Source organism: Parasteatoda tepidariorum, chromosome 4, assembly GCF_982258835.1.
Source record: "Parasteatoda tepidariorum strain Cologne lab strain chromosome 4, Ptep-v5.0, whole genome shotgun sequence".
NCBI lineage: Eukaryota > Metazoa > Arthropoda > Arachnida > Araneae > Theridiidae > Parasteatoda > Parasteatoda tepidariorum.
This window is the reverse complement of record NC_141758.1, coordinates 9,234,713-9,257,679: the sequence shown is the minus strand read 5'-3', so window position 1 is coordinate 9,257,679 and position 22,967 is coordinate 9,234,713. Positions and strand designations below refer to the sequence as shown.

The window sequence follows — 22,967 nt, the reverse complement described above, 5'->3', positions numbered from 1 at the left end:
TAAACATGAAAATTATCCATAAATAGGTTCATTCAGGTTTAAAAAAATTAAAAAAGTGGTAGCAATATTGTAAAAAAAATTGCAAATTTCTTTATATTATCTTTCATTTCATAATATAAAATTTCAAACCAGTAGCTTCGTAGCTAGATATCTTTATTTGGAAAATATTAAGAGTTGTGGCGTATACAGACTTATTAAAACATGATTTTTTTAAAAAAATTTTTTCCTACCAATTTTGAAGTTTTTTAAGGACCAAGCAAGTCATTTATAATACAGCGACACCACGTGGGACCGATCACTCTCTGTTTCACAGTAAAATGGTCGCTAATGGAGATTGGTCATTGTTAGGGGTTATTCCATTGACTTCAAAGTGTTATCGGAGGTACATGACTTTACTCAAACGATTTTAATTTTAGTCACACTCCTTTTCTTGATGTGGAAATGTCACTTTTTGGAGTCATGAAAAACAAATAGATGAATAAAATTTAGCGCCTATGAAAATGACCCCCACTGATATAATTATGTGTAAAAGCAAATTTACCAATTATGAATGATAGAACTATTTAAATAAATAAACAATTATGTTTTTTGTTTTGGTTAACATTTAATTTTATATCATAAAAATTAGTTAGCTTTAAAAAATGAGAAGAGGTTTGTTTGAGATGCTTAGTTTTTTCTAAAATAACTCTTTTCCCAATTCAACTTTCTTAACATAAATCAATGTCTTTAGTGCAATCTGACTGCAACATGAGGTTGCAGATATCTTTCAGAAATCGTCAAAAAGAGCTTTCTGAAAGAGCCAATCACAAATATTTTTCATTCATTTGAATATACTTATTTGTTTAAATATTTTTTGTTCTGATAATTTTTCGTGTTTCGTGTTTATTAAATTTTTTTCTTTTTGATTAGACATAATGTAGAAAAATTAATATCGAAAAAAAAGCCGTACTTAGATTTTTATACAGCTGTAACCTATACAAGCCTGCCAACTAATACGGTGTTTGTAAAATATTTTACAGAGGGGTAGACACTTAAAAAGTTTGCTTAACACGTTGAGCGCCGCGTCAGCCATCGGTGTCTGACACTGGACTTTTCATTTAGGCCGCGTCAATGACTGGTGGCTGACACTGAAATTACATTTAGGCTGCGTCAACGACCGGTGGCTGACACTGAAATTACATTTAGGCTGCGTCAACGATCGGTGGCTGGCTCTGAAATAACATTTAAGCGGCGTCAACGACCGGTGGCTGACACTAAAATTACACTTAAGCCGCGTCAGCCATCGGTGTCTGACACTGGACTTTCATTTAGGCCGCGTCAACGACTGGTGGCTGACACTGAAATTACATTTAGGCTGCGTCAACGACCGGTGGCTGACACTGAAATTACATTTAGGCTGCGTCAACGATCGTTGGCTGGCTCTGAAATTACATTTAGGCTGCGTCAACGACCTGTGGCTGACACTGAAATTACATTTAGGCTGCGTCAACGACCGGTGGCTGACACTGAATTACATTTAGGTGGCGTCTGCCACCGCTTGCTGACGCTGACCTTTCACATAGGCCGCGAACAGCTGGCTGACAGCGTATAACATGATATAGAACTATAAAATTTACACTCTTTTATGGAATTGTAGAAAATTTATTCAAAATTTACTTAATTATTGTGATTCTTAGTTTAATAAATTCAATTTAGTAGATTTTGATAAACCACTATTTTTAAACAATTCGTAGGTATATATTATTCACCACTTTTATCAGATATGTCATGCTAAACCTTTTATTAACTAGTAAACTCTGTCTATATTTGCAAATTTAGTTTGTAGTTATTTACCGTATGGCCAGCAGGGGTGAAAGCGAGACGGAAAAGAGGAAAGGCTGGTAAGCATACCTGCCAACTTTCACTCCTTCCGAGAATGGATTTTCAGAGCGATTGTAAAACAATAAACGAAAATCAATTTGATTCAAGAATATATTTATATTTTGATCCCGTTGAAATTTGCTTGCGCAGGGATTATTATGCTTTTATATATTTATTGTAATTATTTATATCTAGTGGTTGTCAGCCTCATTTATAATTATTATTATAATTCAAAAAGTTAATTGGAATAACATGAGTATTGCTACCACTTTAAATATGAAAATAAAATCTTCCGCAAAATCCGGAAGAGATGGCAGGTATATGGCAGTCAAAACATTTCAGTAAAGAAACAATACCTGTTACTAGGAGAAGTAGATTTATATATATTTTAAAATCTTAAAAAAAGCTTGGTAGTTACAGATATTTTATTTTTCTCGGAAAAAATGCTATAATAAAGCGTCTTTCGTACCAGTTTATCATCTTTTCCGTCTTGCTATATAAGTTCTTTCAGCCATGATGGCCAGAAGAGCAAGCTATGTAAAATTAATGCGGTATTCAACGGGTTAACTAGAAGTATGTTAAACTTTTTAGTGGTAGCAATTGAAAAGTCATCGATTTGTGCTAAATTTTGAAATATTCGCTCAATTGGACAACCTTTTATTTACTTAAATTCAAATACATAAAAAGTTCATTTGATTAAACATCAATAGCAATAAATATTGAAATTGAAAAGAATAAATCATTTTGAGAATTTTGAATTTGAAATATTAAGATTTGGTTGAAATTCGCTTGAAACTGTAGAAAAAAAATTCAATAAAAACCACACTTGAATCGTCCAATTCATCAGGAATACTGTTGACATCATCAGATTCCTTTTTCACATCATCTAAATGAAACAAAAATCTAATTATACAAAAGAAAAAATTCATCAATTATTAAACCAACGATAAAAAATCAGAAGACAATCTTCGACATGAAATGCATTAAATGCAACTAAGTAATACTTTGTTCTCATTATTTAATGGGAATTTTGAAAATTTGAATTTTGAAGTTTTGCCTGCTTTTTTATTCAAAGGCTGAAAAAAAATTTCTTCCAGTATTTGATCCAGAAGTTCCTTTGTCTTCTGCATTGCGTTTAAAATTACATAACTACGAAGTTGAGCATTGGTAGTTTAAGCGCAATAAAAAAATAACTAAGCTGCAAACTTTAAAATTTTATAAGTTTTGGTAATAACAAATAATTAAATTTTAAACAAGTTAGAATGGTTCTGTTATCAGCTTTTGCCGGGTTACAAACAGGCATGAATATTTTCAAAAACTAATTTTCCTTTTCACAAATAACGTAATTTTGGCAAGCGCCCGCATTTCACAGCATTCGTTTCTTGAATATCGCGTTGACGATGTCGATCGACATTATATAACGTTTGTAAATGGTGAGAGATATCAATGGACATTCCCCAGCGTTTTTTACTATATCGAACAATATTGTTTTGCGATATTGAATATACGCTATGAAAGGGGTTCATTTATATATAGTACAATATTTCGCAGCGATACTGTTCAATGTTCGAAGATAAGTTTTTACGATTTGTTTTTGAGATGTGCATACCTGCCAACTTTTAATTCCTTCCATTATGAATTTTCCCAGTGGTATTAAAATGGAATTAAAATTTCAATTTCAAGCAAAAATATATGTCGTATTTGATAAGACTTAAGCTTTCAACCATGAACTTAAACTGGAGTAGAGAACTAAGTGCCTGTCCGCGAAGCGGACAATTGACCTCTTCATCTGAGGTAATGCCCGCGGGCGCCTGTAATGATGTCGATGTAGAATTTCAACGATGATAGTGACACATATTAATATATTTGCTTAACTTTTTTAAAAATAGTGGTGATCAAAATCATTTAAAAATTAAGTTTATAAAAGAAAAAAATAGTATATATTTACTACCACTTTAAATATGAAAATAGAATTTTATACCAAATGCGTAATAGTTGGCAGGTATGGATATGTGCTACTTGGGTCGTAAACCCAAAATTCTGCCGACTGCTCACCGACGATTATAAAATAAAATAAGTTGAGGTGCGCCATCTTGCCTCCAGAACATGTCATTCAGCGCATAGTAGCAGCAGTTCTGGTATGACGTAAATTTACGTCATGGCTACATAGCGTCAGCCTGTTACAGAGCATATGTTACAAACCAACGCCATGTTACAAACACACAGGACGCCTAACCATGTGCGTCCCACATTTTAAAGGTTTTCTTCGTTTGAATATCTGGTAAAAGTTATTCTATAATTTTATTTTGACTTTATCCTGCGCATTGACTCTATCTCTGCTCTTCCTCAATATTTTTGTCATGCTCATGTGTTGTTTTATGCGTTCAATGCTTCTATCATTCATGTGTTTCCTTGTTCATGTGTTTTTGGACGTGGGAAGAGCTGCTTTTCGTGTGTCGTGCAGAGCGTACCTGTTTTTGTGATATGCGTACCTTCTTACACTGCGTTTAAGGTTTTTGCTTGAGCTGAACTTATTGTAACGAAAAAAATGGGTGATGCAAATTCAAAAATGTCGAGTCTCTGTACCTATAAAACCGTAACCGTTGTCGTTTTAGAATCTCAAGCTTATACCTCTGAATATGCTACATCTGAAATCTCATCTCGATTGGTTGAACGGCCGCTAGAGGTCTATAAATTATTTTTATGACCACCCCTTTCTCACAACTGTATTTAAAATTGAATGGATTGACATGCAGCTGAAATAATTTTTATAATTTTTTTTTCCTGTCAGTAGTGAGCGACCTTTGACCACGGCCAGCATGTAAATGACGATTGTAACTATTTTAAAAATTAGCGCGAAAAAAGACATCGGTTTTCCCTAGCAGTATGCAACGAATGTTAATGCCTTGCTTTTTAGGACAGGTCGGCGTTACAAAACATTAGCTTGAAGCGAGCGCTAACCTCTTGATTGGTCAATTTGTGCGTTAGACAGCATACGCCATCGAACGCATAGATTGAACGACAACTGCCGTCCGAATCAACTGCAGTTGAATTACAACGTAACGTTCACTACCGAAACAATGGCAGACAACTGCCAACCGATTATTCAAATCGGCCAAGATTTTGATTTCGAGGAAAAATTAATCTCTGAAATTTAAAAAAATGACCTAATTTTCATAATGTAAGATATAAATCATATAAATTAGATGATTCCGTGCTTAAAACAATCTGTGGCCACAGATAAAAGGTCATTTTTCTCCTCCTAAGAACTGGTTGACAATAACACATATAAAGTTATAGGAACGAGCTACAAAATCAAAATAGACATTTGTTTACGTCATTAACGCATGCGCAATGTGAGATAATGTCTGAGTTGGAAAGACTGCTCACGCTGAGCTTGCAAAACAGTATTTTGTTGGGTTCAGGGATTCCTCAACTTTCAGCTAACGCCCACAGAAGGCCCGCCCTTATCTTAAGAAACAAGTCCTTTATATTCATTCTTCTTTATTATTTTTGGGATTCGCGGTTTTATTGAAAATATGTAATACTTTATTTACCACAATTTTCTTCATCACTTCCATCTGAACAGTCCCTCTGATGATTGCAAACAGATTGTTTAGGAATGCATTTATTTTCATCGCATCTAAAATGAGTTTCCTCGTCGCACTCATAAGCTTCGCAGTTTTCTTCATCATTTCCTTTCTTGCAATCCTCCTTTCCGTTACATCTATATTTTTGAGGAACACATTGTTTGTTGCCGCAATAAAACCCTTCGCATTCAGATTGTGCTGATGAAAAAAAAAAGACACACACAGTCAGAAATCATTCTACTTGGACTTCACTATTTAATAAACTTAAAATGATTCCACCAACTGCATTCTTAAATGCTTAAACGTTACTGTTTTCAACATTTTAAAATAATTTTTTTGTGGTCTTTTTGAAGATTTTTTGTTTCGTTTTATGGAGATGGTGTATAGCTGGGAAACTATCCGGAAAAAGAAACAACAGAAACTTGAAACCGCGGGCGTGATAATTTTTTTTTAAATCCAGCCAAAATTTGCTCAGATGCTGAATGGTTTCCTAAAGTAATTTCTCAAAATAGTTAAAAAAATTTTTATTAGGTTTAGCACCGAAATTTTGAATATCTAATGTATTCTAAATAGTGACATAAGTAGAATTTTTATGTGTATGTATTTTTACATGTAGCCAAGATTTTTTTGTCTTAATACATTTTCATTTAAAATATGAATTAGTCTTTAATTATTGACTATGCTTCATACTATTTCTTCAGCTAGGAAAAAACGATAGTGCACGTGCAGGCCGGTAACCAGAACCTCAAGGTTTATTTATAATCCCTCTAAACAAATCTTTATTTTATTAGATTACGTAGAGCAGGTTAATTTATAATTAATTCTAATCCAAGTTGCAACATGGCTAAATCGATTAATATTGTTAACTGATCTTGAGGCACGTGGCTGACCTGCATGAGCACGTCGGAGAATGGTAATTGATATTTAACGTAAGAAATGAAACGATTATTTTGCTTTGGTTAAATCGCAACGAAAAAAATTGGTTTTCCGTAGCAGTATGCAACGAATCTTAAGGCCTGGTTTCTTAGGACAGGTCGACGTTAGAAAACGTTACCTTGATGCGAGCGTTAACCTCTTGTTTATTTAATTTGCGCATTAGACAGCATACGTCATCGAACGCTCAGCTTGAACGACAATAGCCGTTCGAATCAACTACAGTTGAATTGCAACGTAACGTTAACTACCGAAACAATGGCGGACAACAGCCAACAGATAATTGATATCGCCCACGATTTTGATTTCGAGGAAAAATTAACCTCTGAAATTTAAAAAAAATGATCTAATTTTTATAATGTGAGATATGAATCATACAAAGATCCCAATCGTTGGTAACAGATAAAAAGAAATTTTTTCCCCTCTTAAGCACTGGTTGACAATAACACATATAAAGTTATAGGATCGAGCTACAAAATCAAAATAGATATTTGTTTACGTCATTATCGCATGCGCAATGCGAGATAATGCCTGCGTTGGAGCGACTGCTCACGCTGTGCTTGCAAAACAGTATTTTGTTAGGGTCAGGGTACGTCAACTTTCAGCTGACGCCCGCAGAAGGCCATTGTCTTAAGAAACCAGTCCTCTACATCCATTTTTTTAAAATTTATTTTTGCGATACGCGGTTTTATTAAAAACATGTAATACTTTATTTACCACAGTTATCTTCATCACTTCCATCTGAACAGTCCCTCCAACGATTGCAAACATATCGTTCAGGAATGAATCTATTTTCATCGCATCTAAACTGAGTTTCCTCGTCGCCCTCGCAGTTTACTTCATCGTTTCCGTTTTTGCAAATCATCCATCCGTCACACCTATACATTTGAGGAATACATTCTTTGTTGCCGCAATAAAACCCTCCGCATTTTGATTGTGCTGATAAAAAAACAAACAAACACAGAGTCAAAAATCATTCTACTTAGAGTTCACTATATAATAAACTTAAAATGTTTCCGCCAACTGCATTCTTAAATGTTTAAACATTACTGTTTTCAACATTTTAAAGAATTTAGTTTCGGACTTTTTGCAGATTTTTTTTTGTTTTATGGAATTGGTGTATAGCTGAGCTATACTGTCTAGGATTAGAAACAACATAAACTTAAAACCCAGATAGCAAAATAAGTATTTTTTTCACTCAACAAAAACTTCTTAACCTAAAATTTGGCTGTGATTTGATGATTGATGTAAAGCAGTGGTTGCCAACTGGCGGCTCGCGAAGCCTTTTTTGTGGCCCGCTAACTAAAATATATTGGTTATTTTTTTTCTGCCGACAATTTTCGTAAAAAATTCTATATGTGTTTAAAATGCTTTTCTTTCGTTTAAAAAACCCTAATTTCTTCGTTTCTGTGAAATTTAACATACCAATGGTGCAAAAAAATGTATTTCTCAGGTCTTGCATCCAAGAAAATATTTATTCAAATTCTAAAATAACCGTGTATGCTGCTCTTTTTAATTTCGTTTTTTTCGTATTTTGTGAATATAATATAGCACGTGCGTATTAGAAATTTTCTCTACGAAATTCTCTGATTTAACTTTTTGATGCTACTCATTTTGGATGAAATTATTTAAATTTGTAACTTTTAAAACTCATAAAAAAGGGAATGAATATCATGTTTTATTTAAATTCCTTGAATATCGCATGAACGGAAAAGATGAAAAAAAAAATTAATATGCTCGAGAATTTTTTTTGTTGTTGTTGCTATGATTCCTAATAAGTCGGAGAAAAGTTAACTTATCACATAATTAAATTTAAAAGAAGAAAAAAAAATCTTGCGACTAAGTTTCTGACTAAGGGAAGGTCCAAAATGAATACTCAATCAGCATTATTTGAAATTCTTTTTATTTTGCTTTTTAATATTGAAAAAACTTTCATAAAAATTCGTCACTAGTATTTAATGTTCCTTTATACATTCAAGAGTCTTGTAAAATTTTGGTAAAGTTGCGGCCCGCCATTTGACTGGTGTTTTTAATTGCGGCCTCCAGCAGCATGTAAGTTGGAAACCTCTGGTGCATTAGTTGAATTTAACCCTTCTCCAAGTACAAAAATATCTCCAAATTGGTGTTTGCTTTTAAGCAGGTTAATAATTTTTTTAAATGTTTATTATTTAAATATATAAATATTTAATTATTATTAAATAGTTTAATAATTAATAATTTCTCATTATTTAACTGTTTGATAATTTAAACAGTTAAATAATAATTTAAATATTCGTCCGTTATCAAGACAAAATGTTGGATTGACTTAATTGTTGTTGTCACAAATTGTTACCACAGCTTAAAATTTAAATTGATGTCATGATTTGACCTTGAGAAGACTACTCATAAATGCATGCTTAAGTGCGGTTTTTGAATATGGGCCAAAGATCTGAAACCTAACTAAACTACCGTATCTAACTATAGAATGAACTCTGAACTAAATTAGTAGTCACATTTTCAGATGGCAGCAAGCGTTGACATTTTGGCAGATCAAAAATCCAAATTCATCGAAATAGTGCTGTTTTTATAGAAGAATTGCGTTAGTATTTCATATTTTGACTTTACGTCATAAAACTTTTGCGCTGATTAATTAGCATATTTTAAGTATGATAATATAAATTTCTAACGATAGTTATGCCAATATGAAATCTAATCGTTAGATCATTTACAGAGAATGTCTGATGGTAGCATATATGATACCGTGATTTGATAACACCTGTCAGTAGTAATCACAACCTACTTAAATGCAAAAGTATTTTTACTAATGACGAGAAAACTTCATGACAAATTCTCTCTCATCTGCGTAAGTATTTTAAAGTTGAAAAAAGTACTTGTACTAAACCGTAGAGTTTCAAATTCTGAAGTCCCGCAGTGAGCTGTTAGTAAGCACAGCCAGTAGAACGCTGAAGTTAAGCATCGCTGGCTGAGGTCAGTAAGCGGGTGGGTGACCACTTTGATCAGACCAGCGCAGGGACCGATGATGCACGGTATCGGTCTTAGTTAAACTGTTCCATCTTTTTTATAACCGTCGCTGCACAGGCAACCCAATTTAATGGGCTTACGACTACTAACGTTCAAATCCATAGCCTTGTAATTTTTTATCTAATCCAGAAGACAAGGGAACTCCTGGATCAAGTATTGGGAGAAATTTGCCTTTGTGGAGGATTTTTTTTAATAGAACTAACCCGCATTTGCGTGACATAGAGAAGAAGACCACGAGAACCCACCACGGTTAGCCTGACGGCAAAGGGACTCTAACCCATGATCCGTCTATCACTGAGGATATTTCACGTTGGAACTGCATTCGATACAAGCCGGATGCGGAATTCGTATCGACTGGGATTCGAACCCGGTTCGCCTCATTGGAAGACGAACGCTCTATCACATCAGCCATCACGGCTCAAACTGTTCTATCGTAAAGTTCACGACTTCACGCGCATGATTGCGATGGCATGTCTACTGATCATCCTTATGGAAGTTTCCCTGACCGTCGTCAATACCCCATTGCACAGCTCTAGTGCGACGTAAATAAAGTATACTACCTATCTATCAAAAGTGCTGATTTTCTTAGACCATCTAAATACAAATAAACTATTGCAAAGATTACTCAAGATAACTTGTTTCAGAACTTTAAAATACCAATTAGAGGTGAAACAGAATTCGTCATGAAAAATTTCTCCCGCGGTATAGTGTTCTCATAAAAAAAGATTAAAAATATAACTTACAGCAAATTCTTTCATCAGACTTATCGAAGCATTGATAACTACCGTCGCAAACTCGCTCTTTTGGGATGCATTGTCCAGACTTGCATTGGAACTTCCCATCCTCACAAGAATTGGGTCTGCAGCCATCTTCGTCTTCACCTTCAGAACAATCCTCCATACTATCGCAGACCCAAAGCCGCGAAATGCAAGTACCATTGTTACATTTGAATTGTTGTGGTGAGCATTCTTCAGATGGATTGAAATCTGAAACAGAAAAAGGCTTCGTATAGTGTAAAGTATTTTTGGTAATAGTCCATGCAGTTGAAGAGTTCATATATCTTAAAGGCATGGTTTCTTAGGACAAGTCGGCGTTACAAAACGTCAGCTTGAAGAGACAGCTAACCCCTGATTGCTCAATTTGTAAGTTAGACAGCATAAGTTATCGAGCGCTCAGCTTGAACGACGACTGACATCCGAATCAACTGCAGTTGGATTACAACGCACAGTGGGCCAGCATAAAAGGTCTCGTGGCCAAAACTAGTATTTCGATAAAATTTGTTTCAAAATTTGGGGTTTTTTATTTAGGGTTTTCGCGCGTAGGTAAATTGAATTCATAGTTGAAATTTTGAAATACACTAAAAATACCAACAAAAAAGATGGCGGCTGAAATATGGCAAGCTAAATAAATATATATATAAGCTAAATATATATATATATATATATATATATATATATATATATATATATATATATATATATATATATATATATATATATATATATATATATATATATATATATATATATATATATATATATATATATATATAGTATGTTTAAATAACAAATATAGCAATGGAAATATAATAATTTTCGTAATTTTATATTAAAAATGAGAAGCAAAATATATTTCCGAAGTGATATTACAAAAAAACGCGAAAACGTTCTGTATATTTAGTTCACCATTGCAATAGGGGCAAAATGGGGCAGGTTTTTTCGAAAGAAGAAACATCAAAGAAGACAACAAAAAATAGTTTAGATAGTTACCTCGTGGAACTTTTTGGAACTAAGTTTTGAAAGTCATTCAAACGTTGTAAAATGTCAAGTGATAAGATATAGCAGATGGTCTCAGATCTCGTTTTAAGTTTAGAAGGCTTACCAGTAAATCACATAACAAACCTTTTCAGCTTTACATTAAAAGGGTTTTGGTGAGTGAAAATAAACCTTATTGTGCTATGTGGGTCTGGGATGTTCGGGAGCGAAGTAATAAATAGATTCGGAACTTTCAAATATTTTAAAATGCAGATAAAGTTTTATTTACCACAATTTGATTCGTCACTCTTATCTCTACAGTCATAATTTCCGTCGCATGCTTGTGATTTCGGGATGCATTGCCCGCTTCTACATCGGAAGTCTGTTTCTAAGTCACATGCAAGGCAATCGCTTTCGTCACTGTCATCTGCACAGTCATATATTCCATCACATACGTTGAGTTTATAGATGCATTGCCCGCTTCTACATCGAAAGTGGTATTCTGAGTCACAAACTCTGGAATGACAATCGCGTTCGTCACTGTTATCTTCGCAATCTTCCTCTCCGTCGCAAGCATGCCTATCACTGATACAATTTCCATCGTCGCATTGAAATTCGAACAACGAACATTCTGTAACAAAAAAATAAAAATAAATAAATTCTTTAAAATAAATATCGATTTTAGTTACTGAGGCTAATAATAGGTACAAGAATCAAAACGTTTGATTTTTTTAAAATAAAATTCTTACTTTTTATTATTTTTCATTTATTTTCGATGGAAATAAATCCGTTAGCTTGCTCCTCTTTCCTTATAGTTCGCTTTCTTTTTTCCCCTTTCAGGAAATTGTACTAAGTTCATTTCGTGCAAGAGACATTTTTTACTAATATCTAGTTTTTTTACATATAAAAAAATAACTTTAAAAAATGACATTTTGACGTTATTTTTCCCGTTTTCAACCCTTCCTTAATTATTGATCAATTTTCTCGTTTTTATTGTTTATAGGAAATTTAATGTAGTATATTTTGTATAAACGTTCTTTTTTGTATCCAATGATTTCTGCAGTATTGTAGTGTATCTACCACTACAAATATACAATTCCAATTCATTAGTTTGTAAGAAATGTTAACTCGATTCTATGATGGGGTACCTAATTCTCATAGATGAAGTTTAACATTGTTGTTATCTACACTACCTCCACGTAAGTAACTTTCGGATCTGATGTGAACTCGCCTACCTTATCAAATATTCCCACTTCGATCTGAACACGCCATTATTGACAGTAATGCCCACTTCGATCTGAACATGCCAGCTTCGATGGGTGGTCCACATTGAAAATTGACTTGTGTCTGTCACATTATCCAACTGCTCGGGTTGTTGTCACTCAGTCACACAACGTCGGCCTGCATACACTTGACTGCTAATGGCAACCGTGAACTTAATACAGATCTCACGATCAGCAAAAAGTACGGTGATCTTAATACGGCTCTACCGGCTTCTTACAAAACAGCAATGAATCAACTAGCGGTGCCTGTTCATTGAATTCCATTACATATGTAATTCTGGTGGGGGAGTACTGTAATGTATCTACCACCACAAAAATACAATTCTAATTCATTAGTATATAAATCATGTTAACTCGAATCTGTAACAGGGTACCTTTTCATAGATGAAGGTTAATATTGTCTGAAACCTCCACAGTATTTTTATATACTAAAAAATAAGGGAACTTAACTAACTTTAAAAAGGGAATACGCGCACTGCCAAACTCGTCTCAAGTTGGATTTTTAATGTTTCTCAGATTCCCGTCCGTAACCCTTTGACGCAGAATTTTAATAAAAAAAAAATATATTTTTCACTATTTTTTGTTAATTTAGATCAAAACAATTAAAATATTTTCATATCGTTTTTGTTTGAAATTGTACTAAGTTCATTTCGTGCTGGAAATATTTTTTACTAATATCTGGTTATTTTACATGTAAAAAAAATTACTTTAAAAAAACGACATTTTGACGTTATTTTATCCGTTTTCAACTCTTCCTTAATTTTGATCAATTTATTCGTTTTTATTGTTTACTGGAAATTTCATGTAGCATATATTGTATAAACTTTCTCTTTTGTATCTAATGATTTCTGTAGTGTTTTTATATACTAAGAAAAGAAAGGAACTAAACTTACCTCAGAGAGGATTTTTGATGCTTCTCAGATTCCTTTCTGTAACACTTTAAAGCAGAATTTTTATAAAAAAATATTTTTCGTTACTTTGTACTAATTTAGGTCAAATAAGTGTTGTTGTTGTTGTAGTTAATTTACGTCGCACTAGAGCTTCACGATGGGCTATTGGCGACGGTCTGGGAAACACCCCTGAGGATGATCCGAAGACATACCATCACAATTTTGATCCTCTGCAGAGGGCATGGCTCCTCTGCTTCGGTAGCCCGACGACCTGCACGCGAAGTCGAGGAATTTAACGTAGAACAGTTTAACGAGGACCAATGCCGCACACCCTCGGTCCCTACGTAGACTGATCCAAGTGGTCTGACCGTAACCAGTGATGCTTGACTTCGGTGATCTGCTGGGAAACGTGTCTTAACGATTAGTCCACTGCGGGACGTCAAAATAAGTGAAAAATATTATATTTAGCAATTTGATAATACATAGTTATGAAATACAGAATGAAACGCCGGTGTATTTTTCCGAGTATTCTAAACGGTGTATTTTTCTGAGAAACTTCTAAACACAGCTCACTTCCAATGATTTTTCAAATGTGCACTTATTTGCTATAACTTGACTCTAAAAGAAATAGTTATTCAACATAGAAATTTCTTTAGTTTTAGAAAGTCAATTATTGATAAATGTTTGAAAATGAATTTAAAAAAAATGAATACTACTCATTTCTGTATTTTATATTTTAGGACACATATAATTCCGATAATCTGATGGATTTTTTTTAGTAATGGTTTGACTGTTTTTATAAGCAAAAAATATAAAAATATATTTTTACTTGTCATATGAGCATCTGAAAATTTTTTTATATATATAAATGAGGGTCACCAGTATTCCATCTGCGTCAAGGGTCTGCCGCACCAAATCTAAAAATATTTGATTTTCGTTTCCATTTTTTGTCCATCGTCCAAACTGACATAATGAATGTGACTGCAAAAACATTAATAGCAGCACTCTAGCTCATTTGCAGAAACTTTAGTGAGAGCCTGTCGGCATAATCGTTTACTAGATAAGTTATGTCAGTACCCAGAAAGCATGTGACCTGTCGGAATTTCATCTTATTGTCACGAAAATTTTTAAACTAAAAATCTTTTTTAAGTAAAGAAAAAATACTGCAGTTTCAAACCTTTTATCCTAAAAGGATTAAAAAAATTTTTTAAAGCTTTTTTAATAAGGATTTTCACTTAGGTAAAAAGGTCATTAAGGTCAAGAAGGAAGTTTTAGTTGACGTCACACTAGTGATAGGATCAAATGGCATTGTGCAATAAAAATTCGTGACACGAGGGATTTTTATCTGAGCATACAAGATTTCGCGAAAAGAAACCTTATGATGACCTAGACTTAAAATTATTTTAACCTTGAGACTAGCTTTATTAAAGGATTTTTTTCACGCTGGCAAACCCTTAGACAACCTCAATTTAAGGTTTTTATATAAAAGGTTGTTTTCCAATGTTTTGGATCAGGATAATGTGCGTAGAATAGGGCAGGTTGTCACAGACCTCGAAAGTTTACATGTTAACCGCATTACAAACCTTATGAGGTTTACATAAAAAGGATTTTGCATAGTGGAAATAAACCTTATTTTGCAACCTGGATGTCCGACTTGCTAAAGCATGCATTGGAGGTGCGTTCTCGATGAATTTCAACATTTTCTGACCGTTAAAAGCAGAATTCATCATGAAATTTTCATCACAACCAATTTTGACCAGACTGCGAAAATAGTTCAAATTTGAACTGGTGTTCTGTGCTAGTTGAATAGGCTTGCTTCATTCTCTCTTTCACTTGCAGGCGGAATTGAGAGCGCCATTTTTGTCGCCAAATAGAATTTATCGTCAATCGTAATTTCGACAAAATTTCTAGCGAGGGTCCTTAAATTTCGAACTGATCACGAAGCGAATGCTAGTTGCATTTGTTTTCTAAATTATACAAGCGAACTTTATAGCCCTTTTTATCGCCAATCAGAATTTTGACAGTTTTTGCTTTATCGGCAATCGTTTGCTTAAACAGACACTAAACTAAAAAGAATGAAAAGAAAGAAAGAGAAAGTAAACATGTGAAAAAAATTATTATAAAAAAACTAAAAAGAAAGAAAAGAAAAGAAAAAAGGAAAGAAGAGAAGAAAATAAAGCGGAAAAGAAACTAAAAATTTTAAAACAGAATGTTAAAATTAAAAATAAAAAATTTTTAATTTTAAACATTCTAAAATACAGAAGGAAAGATTCTAAAAAGAAGGAAAAAAAAGAAAGAAAAGAAGAAAGAAAGAAAAGTAAAGAACGCAAAAATATAAAACACATTTTTCTAAGAGTCTAAAAAGGGGTAATAAATCTATTTTTAACAGACAAAAAAAGAAAGAAGTTGGGTGCACTTTCATAATAGCCGTGTGAGACAACGTGTCCAATAAACTGCAACGTGATCAAATTGGTTAATTTTATTGCATAAAAGACAAGGAAAAAAAAAGAGGAAATATATTTTAAGACATTTTTTATGTTTGTGTGCCTTTACACTGTATAAAATCTTAATTCAATAATGTCATTGGTCAGAATTTCTAATGACAAAGAAAAATTATAAGAAAAATAAAAAGATACTATTCAAGCAATCTTTCGGGCAGTTTCATGGCATGCAAACACCTTAGTATTGAGTTGAGCTTCGCGATCAAAATGTGAAGAAAAATAATCATAAAAGTTCTAAAACTAAAATGAATCATTTTTATGTAATAATTAAACATGACTAAAAAGTAAGGAAGTTAATTTTTTGAATTTCAAAAAAAAAAAAAACTTTTATCGCATTTATGAATTTACTTTGCCTGAGGTACAGTATTTAAGTAAAAATCGCCTTTTCTCCTAAGCCCTTTATAAGGCTGTGGTAAGTATACTAACTTCAAATTTTAAATAAAAATAGGAAACCAAGATTTGTTCGACCATCTACAGATAAATTCAGGGAATACAAAGAAGGGTTTTCTTTTACATTATTGCGAGTAACAATAAAGGTTAGAGTGAGATCAAGAGGTCAACATTATAGAGAGCTACTTTCTCCTGTACCTTATGCGCCTTTATTTCAACGTCCAAATTTACTGCCACCTCTTTTTAGTAGAAAAAGTTTTAAGTTCCACCACCCAAAGAAAACAGTTTTAAAATTCAAATTAGCTTTTGGGTAATAAACTATATTAATTTTAATTAATAAGTCAATCACAATCCCAAAAATATTTAATCATAACATAAACTCGAAACAAATGGCAGTATAAAGGTTTATTGAATCTCAGGTCTATCACTACCGAAATCTCCTCCACGTGTTTCGAAAATGATGGGACCAGGGCCTGATTGTCGATTAGCCCCAATAGGTATGTACCAAGGGCCCACACTTTCTGGGTGGGCTCAAAAATTAGTAAAATGTCCACAATATGACTATTTTTCAAAAACTTAAAAAAACAGTTTTTTTTCTTCAAAAAATGCACTTCTTAAAATTTTTTTTTATATTGTGATAAACCAAACTCGCGTCAACATTATACTAATCAAATTCGAAAGTGCAGCTGAATTTGAATTGGGGCAATTTTTACGTCAACGGCTTAAGTGAATGCACTGAATATGCACTTTAATTTTTTAAAAGGGTATTATTTAAATAAACTCTTATTTAAATGTGTTTTATATTTTCCATGACTACTATAAATTTGGCTCTTTTGAATATTTTTGTGTTCATTTTTTAATAAAAATTATAAGTAATAACCTCAATATTTTAGCATACATGCAGAACGTATCGTTAAATCTAATGAAAAGTCGGCTAGCTTTGGGTTGGTGTAAGTACTAAATAAAAAGAATAATTACAGCTTTCCAAAAAAAAATAATTCTACTTTTAGAAAAAATCACTGATTTTCAATTGTTTGTGGTCACAAAACTATTTTTATTTTGACATAACATTGTTTTGTTGTTTTATATTTTACTTCAATATATAGATACGAGAACTTTATCTTAGAAAAATGATCTTCAATCGTCTGCTTTCAAAATTTTTAGAATGTTTCTCCTGAATCATGCAGTTGAATAGATTATTTTTTATTATTAGGACTACTCCTTAAAAAATTAATTTCGAAACATTTCGTAAGCGGCCCGTAAAACTTGGTGGGCATTGGTCCTGAATTTGTTTTGATCTGTCCCTGGATGGCGCATACGCTATTCTTTTTTAATCTAAAAAAAAAATTATTTCATTTTCGCCCAAGTCCACTTCAAAAACATTTTTAAAACATATATTTTAATAATTAAATATAAATCAAACGTGAAAGTTGCTTACCTTCTGCTGAAGAAACTACAACGAAGATTAACAAAGCAATTATTATGTGTGGAATCATTGTATATAATTGATCGGACAACTTACAATTGAGTTAATATTTTAAAAATAACAAATAATGATTTGCCTTAACAAGCAATAAATGAGGAAGTCCAACTAAGGATTATATCAGGAACCGGAAATTAATTAAAATGTTTTGATAAAAACAAACAAAGAAAAGTTTAACTACTTATACGTCTAATCTCACCAAAATTCTATTTTTTTCTACAGCAAGTCGAGTGATAGGGAGTTTATAACACTAGATTGCCGAAGGAAGTCATTTTATCTGCTTTTTCATTTGCAAAAAATGTAAAAATAGTAATGCAAATTTTTTTTCAAGCGAAGTAATTTTTTTATTGTTCATATTTACTGTAAATAATGTAAAAAAATATTAAAAAGTAATTTGAATTCTTTTTTTACACATTAATTGTTCCTTCACAAATCAGTCATTTTGATTGCTTTTGGGCAATATAGGTATATATTAAGTTTCAGTCTTTCTAGTGTTAATAAAGACTAAATCACATGATAAATATTTAAAAAAAAGTATCATTAATATCAAACTGTACTTATTTTTTTATTGAAAGTTAGAAAATGGGGAGACATTTTTCATGTACCAATTGCGTGGGTTTCGCTTGAAAAGCTTTTTAAAATTTATTTTTAAACTGCTCCATGTAAAGTTTAAAGTAGCATATTAGATAAAGTATACAATTTTTGAATATTCTAATAGTTCTGTAATGCACAATATACTGTACAATAGATAGATGCAATCAGTCCAGAAAAAGATGATTTTATATTGCCATGGGTCCTTCATGTTATACCTTTAAACTTCGTAAAAGTTTTTCTCAGGCATTAGGTTTTAACTCTAATAATGTGCAAGAGGTCGTGGATTCGATCCCCACCAACTGAAGGCTCCCCGTGGAGTAAATGGTGACCGAATCACGTTATGTCTGTCGAGTCACTAAGTCCTCCATGTTTAAACCGGCTTCATTCGAGTAAAGATTATACAGCTGTATAACATCGACCGATAATTATAATTTGACATAAAATCCTACAGTGCGCCTAATAATATGGCCAGGGACTGTAATTTGGCGAAAATAGAGCCGCGGGCATAGTCTGGTTCCCTGCAAATATCAGCTTGATTGCATCCATTTTTAATTTTTCTGATTTTGCCCACTTTATCATCAATGGAGAACGCTTTACGTTTACTGTTCGCCATAGTTAAATTTGAGACACTTGTTTGCATGATTTTTTAAACTGAACTGAGAGCAAAAAGAAGTTGAAATGAGGGCCTTATCAACACATATTAGTGTCCAACCCTTTGACCAATAATGAATAATTGCTCATTCCCTCTGACAGAAAATGCATATTGATCCAACCTGGGTTGGAAACATCTGCTTTGTTTGTTTAGGGATGGGAAAGTGAGATAAAAGAAGCAAACAAGAAAAAATGCACATTCCCCACTATAAATGGTTTTGAAAATCGGCATATGTATTTTTTTTTAAGTAGAAATTTCAAAATTATTACAAAAAAATTCAGTTGAAGACAGAAAAAAGTTCTTTATATGCAATTTCTTCACTTTTTTGGTGCACTATATCCACAAAAAATAACATTAACCATGTATAGCAAGGCACGGGACCGAACATTTCGTTCACTATATTAACATTTCATATATATATATATCTATATATATATATAAAAGATGCCCGGTGGCAGAGCGGTAGCGCTTCGCGATGTCGTGCCATAGGTCCCTGGTTCGATCTCTTGGGCCGGGAAAGGCTGACTCAGCCTTTCATACCTTCAGTGGGTCGATAAATGAGTACCAGGCATGATTGGGAACTAAACACTGGGGGTTTCGCGTTCGGCTGACCACATAACCGGAACATCTGCTCCTGCACCCCTTAACCCAAAGGTCAAGTAAACTGAGCACAGTTGGCCTTGGACCTCTTTGGGCCGTCGCGCCGCTGAGTTTAGTTTATATATATATATATATATATATATATATATATATATATATATATATATATATATATATATATATATATATATACATATTTATATACATAATACAAAAAATTATATGGCCTCCTCGGTCACCCGACCTATCATGTCTTGATTTCTGGGGTCATATGAAAACACTGGTTGAATATACTACCCTAAAAGGAAATTTTCACTTAAAATAGTATATTTTATTGACATCATAATTATGCTGATATCTTCTTTTTTATGCACCACACATTTGTTAATGATACTGAAATTTTTAAAGGTTGTATATTTTATGGCATAATATTATTCGGAAAGCTACAGTTTCTCGTCCAGTTTTATCAAGTTGGCTTTTTATCTGCCATAATTAATTAGCACACGTGAAAAGATTAGATAATAATTATCACTCGAAAATAAGATGTATTATTCCAGTTGCAATTGTTTTAGTCATATGTTCTTGTCATCGTCAACATGGCTCGTATTTTACAAAACGAAAACCTCCTCGTAGTTTATTCCAAACGTTTCTTGCATTTTGAATGGAAGCTTGAAGAATAATTTTATGAGCAACCGCCAAGAGCACAACAGAGAAATAATGATATTTAAATTTCCCTCCTACTCTATTTATGTATAAATCTGAGGAAAAAAGAAATGTGGAAAACCGTTATCTTTATTAATGCATTTCAGAATCTTGTTAACCGCAGTTAACAACTCGAAAACATTTCTTTTTTACATAATGTTAATCATATTGCTTTCCTAAATGAAAAGATATTTAAATACTTTTATATTTGAATAAATAATAAATATACGAGGAAAAAACATTTATTCTAAGGGCAACAAAAATTTCAATTACCTAGAAATTATTTTTAATTTAGTGCTGCCATCTATTAGAAAAAATAGGAGTTATATTTTCATATATTTGTTTTCCTTTGACTACGTCACAACCCTTATCTAACTTTATCCGAGAAAGAAAGGAGCAGGTCGTCGTCGTTAAAGAATCAGACCCAAAGTCCCCTCGCTCCGCCCATTTTGCGTCATAGCGATAGCTACTCCCCTTTGCACACGAAATCATCATTCTCAGCCAATGAGAAATAAGTTACCATTTGTTAGCTCCTTCCTTTTAAAGCGCGAAATAATTTTCAAAGGAAAATTAGGAAACCCTTAAAATTTTCAGATTTAATATTTTAACCATTTTGTTGTATTCAATTTCTTTTTTTAAACTTTTCGCATGGTGAAACAATTATTTAATAATAATTACCACCTCGTTGGAACGCGAACTTTCTGTCCCGTGAGCCATCACGGGTCGCTTAAAGCATTATGTAACTCTTTTTGCGCAAGCAAGAATCTCCAAGGTTGTTGTATTTGAAATTTAAAAAAAAACATGTTGTTGTCTGCCTGCCAGCAATATCCTACATTCTGTATTTTTTTTACATTTTATAAGGAAGCAACAATGTCCCAAAATTTTGTTTTCCGTAATGCTAATATATCGCTGCCTAGTTATGGACATGTACCTTGGAATTTCTGTGTACCTTGGAAAATTGTTGCCTTTTGGAGTTATGCTCAAAGTTAGTGAAAAATGCAGTATTTGGGGGTATTTCTGATCTGAAAGTCTAAGTTAAACAACAAGTTCCGATTCTTTTCGTTATTACTATTTATTAAAATTCACTATTAGAACAGGTACTGCAATCCAGCATTTTCTTGGGTTATTCAAGCTGTTAGTAGCCATTCAAACAATGCAAAATTTTCCTTTTTTTTAAAATTTAGCTTCTTTTAAAACAGCATTGTTGCTCTGAAAAACTAATTGTTCCACGTTACAGGTAAATGTATCTGCTAACACACAAAAAAGTAAAATAAATTTTGGACCTTCCCCCATTTTCAAGAAAAAGAATTAACAAAGTTGCGTTAATGTTATGTTTGTAAAAGATTTTATAGAGTGGTAGACAATTATGGGCTGAGAAGATTTATTAACACGTTCACGCCGGCTGTTCTCTAAAAGCGGGACGGAAAAGAGAAAATACTGGTAGAAGAACTATTTCAATATTAGATAATATTCGGAGGAGTTATTCTGTTCTCAACAATAACAATTCACTGTAAGGAAATTTATCACGGCGAAGAAGCAATTCAATTAAAAAATTGCATCCGTTAAAAACAATTGGTAGTTATGGATTTTTATTATTCCCGGAATAAAACTAAAGAATGAAATTTATTTGTTACCAGTTTTTACTCCGGTGCGCCGCCTGTGGTACGCGCCGCCCGTTGAGACAATCTAGCGCGGGCCACCGGTGACCCGCTACGGCGTGAACGTCTTAAATCTAGGTTTCTTTCTAGAAAAACAAAGTTCTTAACCTGCAAAACTCTTGCCCGGCCGGTTTTGACACACGCCCCTGAAGCTTGGATAATGTTAAAACAGGATGAAAACTGTATCGCAATATTTGAGGGAAAGATTTTGCAGGGTATACACGGTGGTTTAAATGAAAACATTAACTGGAGAAGGAGATTTAACATTGATGCGTACAAAATTTATAAACAACTTGATATTATTAAATACATAAAAATAAATAGAATGAATTGGATCGCCCACGTTATTCGAATGAGTGACGACAACACAATAAAAAAGATACTGCTTTTTAGACCCACTGGAAAAAGAAAGCGGGGAAGGCCGCGATTGAGATGGGCTGACTCAGTGTAGTTTGGTTTTCTCGCAATTAATGAAAAAAAATTGGAGATCTAAAATATATCGGAAGTCGTCATGGAGAAATCTTCAGAGGAAGGCTTTACCTCACATTGGGTTGCCTGGCCAACAATGATGATGAGACAATTATGTACCGAAGCTTCCAAAACTATTGGTAATTTTTCCAGCATTTTAAAATTTTCATTGCGATAGAGCCTCTTTCTTTATTTATTTACGAAAAGATTGGGTGCCTGGGCGACGCAGCGGCCCCTAACCCTACATCGTGATAAATAATTTATAATCTTTGCATAAAAACATTTTGTGTTGAGCAACATTATGGTAGCTTTATTCGATAAAGCTTCAATAAAGTGGGGTTGCATATGAATTTTTATATCATTTATATGCAGTGGCGTGGAAAATAACTATAAATGAATGAAAAGTAAGGCATTAAATCATTAACTTAGATAGCACTAGAATAAATTTTTGCAAAAAGCGTAGAAATTTGTTAGCCCTGGAATCCCTAACGATAGATCTTCCCTCTCAAAATAAACTAAAATCGAGAGATTTACCCGAACTCTATTTGCATTTAAAAGGTTTAATTATAGAAGAAAAATCGTTATGTC

General features: G+C 33.0%; 2 protein-coding genes across 3 annotated transcripts in view; both read right to left on the bottom strand.

Annotated features, from left to right (window-relative positions):
- Nucleotides 1–22,967, bottom strand: part of LOC147810633 (putative inorganic phosphate cotransporter) — a 63,103-nt gene that overhangs the window by 15,854 nt on the left and 24,282 nt on the right. The window lies entirely within an intron of this gene.
- Nucleotides 2,490–17,797, bottom strand: LOC147810634 (uncharacterized). 2 transcript variants are annotated; one of them, XM_087160617.1, is made up of 6 exons: nucleotides 17,661–17,797; nucleotides 11,448–11,789; nucleotides 10,148–10,390; nucleotides 7,101–7,322; nucleotides 5,418–5,648; nucleotides 2,490–2,746 (listed from the first exon to the last, which is right to left on the bottom strand). In XM_087160617.1, exons 1-6 carry the CDS (start codon nucleotides 17,716–17,718, stop codon nucleotides 2,628–2,630), a joined length of 1,215 nt encoding a protein of 404 aa, XP_087016743.1. In that variant the 5' UTR covers nucleotides 17,719–17,797; the 3' UTR covers nucleotides 2,490–2,627. The 2 variants fall into 2 exon arrangements, with proteins under 2 accessions (XP_087016743.1, XP_087016745.1); XM_087160619.1 differs by lacking the exon at nucleotides 5,418–5,648 and having other exon boundaries at nucleotides 17,661–17,796.

What these genes read in the sequence shown, in the direction of transcription:
- LOC147810634 (XM_087160617.1), bottom strand. Translation starts at nt 17,718, where the DNA reads ATGATTCCACACATAATAATTGCTTTGTTAATCTTCGTTGTAGTTTCT. An exon ending in AAGTGATGAAGATAACTGTG is followed by an intron (nt 5,649 to 7,100) that starts GTAAATAAAGTA and finishes TTTTTTCATCAG; the next exon opens with CACAATCTGAATGCGAAGGG. An exon ending in AAGTGATGAAGAAAATTGTG is followed by an intron (nt 2,747 to 5,417) that starts GTAAATAAAGTA and finishes TGTTTCATTTAG; the next exon opens with ATGATGTGAAAAAGGAATCT.